General features: G+C 65.0%; 1 protein-coding gene across 1 annotated transcript; it reads left to right on the top strand.

Moving 5' to 3' along the window:
• The first annotated feature begins 256 nt into the window (after positions 1 to 256).
• Positions 257 to 3,822, top strand: LOC111148563 (zinc finger and BTB domain containing 42). Its single transcript, XM_022505224.1, has one exon. The coding sequence runs from the start codon at positions 377 to 379 to the stop codon at positions 1,643 to 1,645; it is 1,269 nt and encodes a 422-aa protein (XP_022360932.1). The 5' UTR covers positions 257 to 376; the 3' UTR covers positions 1,646 to 3,822.
• The last annotated feature ends 6,512 nt before the right edge of the window (positions 3,823 to 10,334 follow it).

A 10,334-nucleotide genomic window follows, 5' to 3' on the forward strand; every position in this document is an offset into this window, starting at 1 on the left:
AGGCGGCCGGAGAGCCGGGCGGGCGGCGGAGGTGAGCGCGGGGGGCGGGCGCCGGCTCCTCCCGCCCCGCCCGCCGGCCCGCTCCGGCTCCCGCTCCCCACGGCCGCGCTGCCATAAATGGGGCCGGCGGCGGCGGCGGCGGCCGAGCGGCGGGCGGCGGGCGGCGACACGGGCGTCGGGGGACGCGGCGGGCGGCACCCCGGACTGAAGTTCAGGGGCGGCCCGGCGGGGGCGCGCGCAGGTTCGCGCCCCGGGACCCGCCCCCGGCCGGCGGCTTCTGTTTACTTTCGGTCGAGTTTCTCCTGCGCCCGGGCAGGTGCCGGCGGCGGGGGCGGGGGCGGGGGCGCCCGTCCGCGCCCGCCGGGGCCCGCGGCGCATGGAGTTCCCGGAGCACGGCGCGCGGCTGCTGGGGCGCCTGCGGCAGCAGCGCGACCAGGGCTTCCTGTGCGACTGCACCGTGCTGGTGGGCGCCTCGCGCTTCCCGGCCCACCGCGCCGTGCTGGCCGCGTGCAGCGTCTACTTCCATCTCTTCTACAGGGACCGGCCGGCGGGCAGCCGCGACGCGGTGCGGCTCAACGGCGACGTGGTCACGGCGCCCGCCTTCGGCCGCCTGCTGGACTTCATGTACGAGGGCCGCCTGGACCTGCGCAGCCTGCCAGTGGAGGACGTCCTGGCGGCCGCCAGTTACCTGCACATGTACGACGTCGTCAAGGTCTGCAAGGGCAGGCTCAGGGACAGGGGCCGCGCGCTGCACCGGGGGACCCCCGCCGCCCGGGCCGAGCCGCCGGACCAGCCCCCGCGCCCCCAGCCCGCCCGGTCCCCAGAGCTCTGCCCCGCGGCCCAGAAGGCCCAGCCGCCCCGGACTGGGGTCCACGCCCTCCCTCCGCGAGCCCCGGGCCCCCCTCCCTGGCAGGGCCCTGGAGACTCGGACCGGGCCCTGGACCTGTCACTGAAGCGGAGCCCCAGGCGGGAGCCAGTCCACCCACCCTGCGTCCTCCAGACAGCCGCCTGCCGCCGGAGGCAGCCCGGCCTCCCGCCGCCGGTGAAGGACTCGCGGGACTCGCTCTCGGAACCCGAGGACCACGGCGGCCCTCGCGGCCCTCACCGCCCCCTGCAGCCCCCCTGCGCTTCTGCAGCTGAGCGCAGGGCTGTGGGCTTGGAGCCGCTGCCGACCGCTGGGGCGGGCGGCAGGGAGCTAGAGCTGGAAGCAGAGCGGGGGGCCAGTGGGGGCGAGCTGGGTCCCGGCGGGCCCCTCCGCGTCTGTCCGCTGTGCACCAAGCTGTTTCCCGGCGGCCGCGGCCTGCAGCTGCACCTCAGCGCCCACTTCCGCGAGCGGGACGGCGCCCAGGCGCGGCTGTCGCCCGACGGCGCACTGCCCACCTGCCCGCTCTGCGGGAAGACCTTCTCCTGCACCTACACGCTGAAGAGGCACGAGCGCACGCACTCGGGCGAGAAGCCCTACGCGTGCACGCAGTGCGGCAAGAGCTTCCAGTACTCGCACAACCTGAGCCGCCACGCCGTGGTGCACACTCGCGAGAAGCCGCATGCCTGCCGCTGGTGCGAGCGCCGCTTCACGCAGTCCGGTGACCTCTACCGCCACGTCCGGAAATTCCACTGCGGCGTGGTCAAGTCCCTGCTGGTGTGACCTGTCCTCGTGGGGCGCAGTGTGGTGTGACCTGTCCTTGGGAGGGCGGGGGGGGCGCCCAGGTGGCCGCAGGGATGGAAGGCGAGGGATGGGAGCTCCAGGTGGCAGGGAGCCCCCATGCTGCAGCTCCCAGCAGAAAGGCCCCCACTGCCCCTGAACCGCAGCCCCAAACTTGGGGGCACTCAGCATGGCTGGGGCCACCCTCTTCCACACCTTGCTCCCTCCCCCAGGCTCCAGTGGACTCCGGCTCCCAGCTGTGCCCTGACCTTGATCACTGTCTTCCTCTCCATCCCGAGTCAGCTCCTGGGTGGGGGGGGGGGGGTTGTCCCGAGGGCCCTGAGCTCCAGCCCAGCCACCATCCTTGAACCAGGAAGGAGGACGCACTTCTGCCTCCGAGGGGGGCTCTCCTGACCACCTCGCTGACTCACTCGGGCATACCTTCATGAGCCGGGCACCGGGCGTGGTAGAGAACACGCATATCACAGAAGTTGCGGGCGTGTCCGAAAAAGGGCACTTGGATGGAATAGACCCTTCCTGGTGGGTGGCAGCAGGAGCCTTCCCGGGAGGCCCCGGGCACAGGGTGTGCAGGCGGGGACATCGAGGCACAGCTGGCATGGCTGGGCTGCAGAACCAGCCAGACGCCAAGGGGCTCCTGCGTTCCGGGTGCTGGGGCTGGAGGTGGGTCCCTGGAGCCGGTGACCCTGACCACACTGCAGGTAGCTGGGAGAGAGGAGGTCGCAGTTTGGGAACAATTCTCTTTAGATGCAGAGAGAGCTTCCCTGAGGTTGCCAGATGTCTGCTCACGGGCGATGGGCCGTGCTGCTTCCCTGCCTGAGCTCGAGGTCTGGGGTGCCTCAGAGCCTCCCTTGGGTGGGGCCAGGAGGGGCCTTGAGTGTCGCAGGCTGCCACAGGGCTGCAGTGGGCCTCACCCTGAGGTCCCTGGCTTGCCCACTTGAGGTCTCCCCGGAGCGGCCAATCATTTCCAGAGCACCGAGTTGGGGGCCAGTGCCGCTCTCTACGAGGGGCCATGTTTGCAGGCTCTCCCTTCCCTCCAGCGGAGCCTGGGTGCAGGCTGCCATCAAACAGGGAGGGGACAAGCACCTGCTGGGCTGGGGTCATGGCACCCCACTGTCATCCACAGCTCCTAGACTCGAAAGACCTCTGCATTTGTAGTTGGGGGGGTCACCCAACCAGTCTTGCTGCCCGAGTCTCTGTGATTATGACAAAGGGGGAGAGGGCAGACGGGGCCTTTCCCCCACTTCCAAGAGCCCCCTGGACTCCTCGGGTCCGCGGACTGGAGGCACTGAGGACAGCGTCCCGCCAAGGTTAAGTGATTTTCTCGTGTCCTGGCAGCCACGTGATGTTGTATTTATTTGTCTGCCTGGTCTGGAGTGAGAGGACCGATGGCCTTCACAGCAGGTGGGCAGAGGAGCTGTCTCCCCGAGCTCCCTCTGCTCTCCCAGCATGTGGACAGCCTGCCACGAGCTGCAGGGCCTTTCCTGGTACGCGGGGCTCCGAGGCCCTGGCCCGGCTGCAGACCAGAGCACACTGAGGAAGGGGCCCCAGCTTGAGATCATCCTGACCGTGGGCTTCTCCGAAAGGGCTACCTCACACTCCATGTCATGTCCTCCATGAGCAGGTTTCCGTGTGTGTGTGTGTGTGCGCGCGTGTGTCTCCAGCAAATGGTGAGGCAAGCCATGCCCACAGCCCCAGCATGCGGCAGAGAGAGGCGGCTGCCCTGGTTTTCCCCAGAGGTTCCGTGGGGGAAGAATCGGACTTTCCTCCTGACTTAGCAACACTGGACTCATTGTCTTCGGCAAACAGTTACTGTGAAGTTAATGTAAAGAGAAGTGGTTAGTTTTTAATGTGACAACCCACACCGGTCCAAGGAACTCTGCGTGTCCGGTGCACAAACGTGCAGATGTGTGGTAGAGGCGCACGGATGCCATCCGAGGGGGGCCTGCTGTGTGGGGTCCTCCTGGGCCCATCCTGCCCCCTCCCCGCGGTCTCATGCTGCTCTGCCCCGAGGTGGGTGACCCCCCGGGACCCAGAGGACACTGGTGTGGGACGGTTGGCTTGCGCGCACCCGCTGCCACGACAGCCTGGACGCCAGAGCTGTCCTGTGTCCCATCATCGTCTTCATGCTGACCCTGCTAATAAAGTCTGCACCCCGTGGAGATGGCCGGGATTTTTCCAGGGATGGGAGCGCGGGCATCTCCAAGTGTGTGCGGGAAGTGGGGGCACCGCTGGTTTGGGCGGGTGGGGGCAGAAGAAGCCCAGGGACAGGGGAGGGTCCTAGGTGGGGAGTGGCCACTCTGGGGACCCTGTCTCAGAGGGTGCCCCGTAGAGGGGGGTGTGGGCTAGTGCAGGGCCATGGACAGGTGGCACACCCTCTTTCCTCAGGCTGCTCTCCTTGCCATGGGGGTGGGGGGCAGGACGCAGGCTGGGACCTGGTGAGGGGACTGGTTTCTTGTACAGGGGGCAATGGGGGCACCTGCTGAGCAGCCACAGGTCCTCGAGCTTGGATCTGAGGCCTCCTGGTCCACTGGTCTTGGGTCCTCCTGTCCACCTGCCTTCCGGAGGCAGCTGCAACGCCTGGGCGCCCCCGCTGGTCCCCCACATACCCTTTGCCTTTTCCTCTCCCACCACAACTCCTATGTACCCCACCTCCCTTCGGATGGGCCTAGGCCCCCAGAGGCCCAATCTGGGGAGATGTGGGCAAGAGTTGTCCCTCCTGGCCCTGCCTTCACCCTGTGGGGCCCTCCTGCAACTCTAGGGAGACTAAGTGGGGTGGAGCTGGGCAGTGGCTGGGCGGGTCTGCCCCCGTGGGGGTTCTAGAGGCCTGAACCAGATCAGGCTGGTGTCAGAGCTGGCAGGTGGCCGTGGGTAGGTGTCCCAGCCCCTCTCAGCCCTCGCATGGGGACGTGGACCCAGGGCTCTCTGAGCTGTCCCTGTTTTCTCCAGGCCTGGGGCAGACGAGCAGACAGCCTCACATGTGTGTCCCAAGCCTGGTCCTGGCCAAAGTGTCCTCCAGGTAGAGCCAAAGCAGACCCAAGGGCAGGGGGCACCGTTCTTGCCAGGGGGTCCCAAGGGCAGTGCCGAGCTGAGCTGGCACTGAAAAGGGCTGCTGGGCTTTGGGCTATACTTTGAGGCCTTAGCAGTCCTGACCCCAAATGCAGGTAGGTCATCGCTTCTCGGAAATGGTGCCCAGCACCTTCCCTCCCCCACGAAGCCTGGCTCCCAATGAGCCTGCCTTCTGGACCAGGGCCACTGTCCTGCAGGGAGACCCTGTCACATTCTCAGTTGGGCTGGTGACTCAGCTGGCCTTCTCAGAACCAGCCAGGAGGCTGTTGCCATGCCAACCAGGCGGTGGGGGGGCCGGCGGTGGAAAGGCCTCCTTAGCGGGAGGGGCCGACCTGGGACAGGGCTGCAAGGCCGGACCCACACGCAGCTCACTGTGGGCTCCGCCACCCACACCTCTGGGGCTGGAGCCGTCCAACCTGACCTGTCGACTACATGGTAAACTGAGGCACGTGGCAGGGCCTGGGGCCTCCTCCTCCCTCCTATCCCTCAGAAACCGACCCCTAAAATCTGGGCCAACTTCCAAGTGGAGGACGGAAGGCTCGGCCATGTGCATGCTGCCCAGTGGTGGGAAAGGGTGTTCCTTCCTGGGGGCTCCCCTGCTTCTCAGCTATTTCCCAGCTCCACCGCACCTCCTCTGTCCCTATTGAAGGGAAAATGGGTCTGGGTCTCTCCCACCGTGCTCACCCGACCTCCCCAACACCAGCGCGGAAAGCAGCCTCCACTGCTTATCACACAGCAGAGGCCCGCGGGGAGGGCCACCTTCTCCTCGTCCTGGTCCCCAGGGCGCTTCTGTTCTGCCTCAGTTTTCTCACCTGAAGGATGGGAATGTCGGCACACGCCTGCAGAGGGGCGACTGGGGGCATGCCCAGGGGACACACAGGCAGCAGCCACCAGGAGCTGGCCGCCCCTGCTGCTGCGGACCACGGCCGGTGTACCACAGCTGCCTCCCCTGGGGCCATCCCCAGCTCAGAAGAGCCCCCGTGGGGCTTTGGCCACAGTGCCCTGCAGAGCAGGGCGAGCTCATCCTGGGAGTGCTGGGCTTGTGGGCCGTGCTGGGTTGCTGGTGACGGCAGTTTGCGGTTTGGGGACCAGCACTGTTGGGATCTGGGCCTGCGTCCTTACGGAGTCACCTGCCCCCAGCCCTCAGCCTCCCTGGCCGAGCCCCCCGCAGGGGTCCCCATGGGCACACGGGGCTTCGGGAAGAGTAGGGGACGGCTGGCCGGGGGCCGGGGTGGCAGGCACACACACCCCCAGCTTCAGCCTGGGCCTGCGGAGACATCAGTGGGCCTGGGGCATCGCCGGAAATCCAGGGGTGCCTAGACTCACCTCCCTGATTGGAGCCAAATGGCATTGTTTTCAGCAATTTGAACGGAAGTCTGTACACAGAGAAACCCATTCCCTGCCCTGTGCTGCAGACACAGCGCCTGTCGTCGGCTGTGGGACGCAGCACCACGCCCTGAGCAGCTTTGCACCACAGACGTGTACACTCTCGAAGTTCCTGAGGCTGCAAATCCAAGGTCCCAGCATCAGCAGAGCTGGGTGCTCCAGGGGCCTCTCTCCCGGGCACGTAGACGCCGTCCTGTCCCCGTGCCTGGGTCCTGCTCGCCCGCCCCCATAAGAACGCCAGTGCCAGGGGACTAGGGTCCCCCAGGAACCTCGTTTTAACCCGACCACCTCGCCTCTGTAAAGACCGTACATCCAAGTTCAGTGACCGTGCAAGGCCGACTCTGGGGAGACCCACTCTAGCCCCTCCAGCAGTCAGTGCCTCAGAAGCACACACAGGCCCAGATCGGAGCCAGTCCCCGAGGTGTTCTCCTCAGTAAGGTTTGCTGAGGATTCGGTCTCACCCTCCAACGGGCCTGGCAGCCCACGGGCCGCTGGGCACCACCACCTGCTGCCGTCCCGTGTCCAGAGCCACGGCGCAGGGAGGCCTGCCCTCGACAGGCCTGAGCCCATCCTGCCCACTCCCTCCTCAGTGGCCCGCACCTGAGTCTCACCCCCTTGCTGCTGGTGTCCCAGGGCACGAACCCTCGGCCTCACTGTCCCACCAGGCTGTCCCTCCCAGCTTGGCTTCCCCTGCAGAATGCCACTCCCATCTGCCCCCCCAAGCGGAGCTGGGAAGGGACATCTCTGCCCCCCTCTGCCTCTCCCAAAATCTCACGTGTCTTGAGGCTTGCACCCCCTACGTGTAAACCACCCTCCCATCCTCTCTCCCCTGGGCTCTGTGCCCTGAGGTCCCTTTGCTCACAGAAGCTCCAGCTCCCTTCTTTCCTCCCTGTCCAGGGTCTAAGGCCAAGGCCCTGGACACCCAACAGTTTGTGGGCAAACGCATCCAGTGGCCGCCCCCAGGCTCCATGGCCTCTCCCCCACCTCTGCACCACCACCCGCCAGGCCCGGGTCCCACAACAGCTACACCACCTCGGGAACCTCAAGTCCAATCCCCCCCCACCCCCCTGCAGCACAAGCTCCACCTCCCCGTCCCCCTGACCAAGCAGCTTCTCCATCGTGAGTCTGGGCCCGTGTGTCTGAAGCTGCCAGCCCCTCTCCCCTCCACTTGGCTCCCCTGCCCAGGCCTTGAGTCTTTGGCTGTTTCCGCCTGAGCCCTTGGGAACCCACACCTGGATGGATGCGGCCCCTCCCCTCCCTGCGCGGCCTGCAGAAAAGGAGGGGCTTGGGAGGTCTGCTGGAGCCCATTCTGACGACACGCAGAAGGAGAGCGAGACCAGCCGCCCAGGGGCCTGGTGACGCCAGCCCCATGTGGGTGGGCCAAGACCCCACCACCGAGAACCACCCCGTGTTTGAGAAGACGATGTGAAGGCGCCGGAGAGCAGGTGGGTGGGTGGCAGGTGCACGAGGCGCCGAGAGGCACACAGTGTCTCCACCGGGAGACACCTGCAGCGGTGGCAGGTTTGGTGGACGCGTCCCAAGACACTAGGGGGCATGCGGACCAGTGCTCAGCACCCCTAGTCACTGCGGCCCCCACAGTGAGATCGCGGGACACGCCCTTGTCCAAACGGGAAGCCTGACAGCACCAGGCTGCGGGACCCACACGGGGCGGGAACTCGGGACAGTGCACCACACCGGGGAAGGGAAGTTCCCTGTGGAGCGGAACAGACACCCGTCACGGGACCTGCCCGTTCCCCCGGAGGGCTCATCCAGGGGAGGGGAGACATGTGTCCCCACAAGGACCTTCCTCACGGTCCGTGGTAGCGATAGCCATATTCCCCGGGAGCCTGTGACAACCCAAATGTCCCCTGGCTGGAGAGGACGCGCCACGGGATGGCGTGCGACCGTGAAGGTGGGAGGCTAGCCGGACGCGACGCCAGGGACGAAGGTCCCTGATGCGAGGGACAGACAGCAGGCGGGATGGGCGCCTGCCACGCACGGAGCTCTAGGACAGGTGGGCAGCATCTGGGAGAACCATCAGACGTCTACCCCCGTGGGGGGGCGAGGGGACTTTTGGGGAGTGGCGGACAGTTCTCAGGTCTTATAGGGTGGTGTGCCACGTAGCCGTCAAGATGTGTCAAACTTCACTGTGCTTTTCCACGTGTGTACGTTTAAGAAAACAGTGAAAGGTCAAGGACAGAGCCATGGCTGGGCCGGACAGCGGGGAGCAAGCGGCTGCTGGAACCGGCGACCGGTGCGGGGAGCTACGTGCTCTGGAAACTTGCATGTGTGACACTTTCCGTGATAAAATGCCGAGAGACACTCTCCTGCTTCAGACTGGCACAGAGGACACTGTGGTCACAGCCTCCTGGGCGAGGCTGCAGGGCCTGAGCCTGGCAGGCTTGTGTCTGACTCGGTCCTGACAGAGTCTGTGGGTCCCGGATGCCCTCCCTCAGCCACCACAGCCTGGGGGCGGCAGTATGTCCCCTCCAGGGACCAAGAAGTACAAGAACGCACATTTGCGTAGCGACAGAAGTTTCTTAGAAGGATACCAAAGAAGTAAAAGGCAACTGGGAATTTTGGTCACTCGCAGGAAGGGAACTTGGTTCCTGCCTGATGGGGTCTGGGCGGGGGAAAGTGGGGTCATTCGGGGGTTATGGTTCATTAGGCACCAACATACACGATTTACGTTAAACTTGAAACCCCATCCTCTACCCCGCACCTCCAGCAAGACTTCCCACACGACTGCTTACGTCGGTCCTTTTACCTCCCGAATTCCCTGTGTCGTGTTTTCATCCTGATTCTGTCAAAGACACACCAGGGCTGCTTCCTCCGGCGTGTGCCCCCAGCACACCCTGTTCGCCCCTGCCCAGGGGCTCCCATGACCACTCATTTCTCGGGTGTTCTCCAGTGTTTCTGTAAATACGGATATTCTTTCTCCCGTGTCCCCCAGAGAGGTGTCCTACCACAGAAGCCGTTCTGAATGTTGTTTTCTCTTAAAAACAGACGGCAGAGACCTTCCTGCACCAGCGCGGAAACGTCCTGGAGGCTGTAACCTCTGAACAGCCCCACCCATTTCACCTTGGGCTTGTGTCATCGCCTGGTCCCCGGGAGCAGACACCTGGGGGGTTCCCAGAGTGCTGCTGGCTCATGTGGCACTCCAACAAATGACCGTGACTGTGCCTCGCTGGCCTGAGAAGGCCCGGGCGGACGTCCTCGTGGGCAGCAGCGCTTGTGATCCCAGGAGAGCACCACCTCCACGGAGGCCACCAGTGGCTTTGCGCCCCCGCACCTGCTCCCGGCTTGCCCCCCACGGCATGTGGCCACATTCCAGGGTTTTCCAAAATCCGACAGGTAAGGAACCGTGTCTCTGCATGACCTTCGTCTGCATTTCTCTTATTACAGGTGACCCCGCGCTCGTGCCCAGGCTGACTCGGCACGCGTCTTCCGTCCATTTGCCTACTGGGCATTTCCGCTCTGGTGTCAAGGGATTCCCATTATTTTTTGCAGCACTTTTACGGGTTTACTTCACTTACGTTCACATCTTTGATCCTTTTTAACCGGTGTGTGGTCAAGCTGTGGCTCGAACCTTCTCGTTCTTCAGAGGAGCAACTGCCTGTGCAATCTGTCGGCCTCGCTGACCGCCGCGCTGTGCCGTGCCTTGTGCGCTCTGCCCTCCGCTGCCCTCCGCTGGTTCTCCTGTGGCACTCGACTAATTCTGCTTGTTCCTTTTCCACGGGGACGCTAGACTCAGCACATCCAGCTCAGGGGGAAAGCTGTTCACCCTGCGGTCCACTCCAGCTCAGCTCCTCCCGACCCTTCCACGCCACTCATGACATCAGCAACCTCCAGGCTGTCTTCAGGTCACAGGCCCGGGGCCTCCATCCGGCTGTGTGTCGCTCAGCCAAGCACCCCTGGCTTCCGAGGCTCCCAGCTTCCTTCCACCCCGCTGGCCACGCTTCACCCCTGTCCCGCCTCCGCACGCACGGCTCGGCTCAGCCTCCGAGGGCCCCCATCTGCGTCACTGCTGCTCCCGAGGGAGTCTCACCCTCTCCATTGTGACAAACGCCATCTCTCCCTTTTTAAGATATTTATTTTAGAGCGAGTGTGCACAAGCGAGCACGGGAGGGGCAGGAGGAGAGAGAATCCTGAAGCAGCCCCCGCACTGAACATGAGCTGGGTCCCAGGACCCCGAGACTATGGCCTGAGCTGAAATCGA

This window comes from Enhydra lutris, unplaced genomic scaffold (genome assembly GCF_002288905.1).
Source record: "Enhydra lutris kenyoni isolate GAN:26980312 unplaced genomic scaffold, ASM228890v2 scaffoldscaffold20, whole genome shotgun sequence".
Taxonomy (NCBI): Eukaryota; Metazoa; Chordata; class Mammalia; order Carnivora; family Mustelidae; genus Enhydra; species Enhydra lutris.

Excerpts from the sequence above, each read along its gene's own strand:
- LOC111148563 (XM_022505224.1), top strand. The coding sequence starts at position 377 with ATGGAGTTCCCGGAGCACGGCGCGCGGCTGCTGGGGCGCCTGCGGCAG.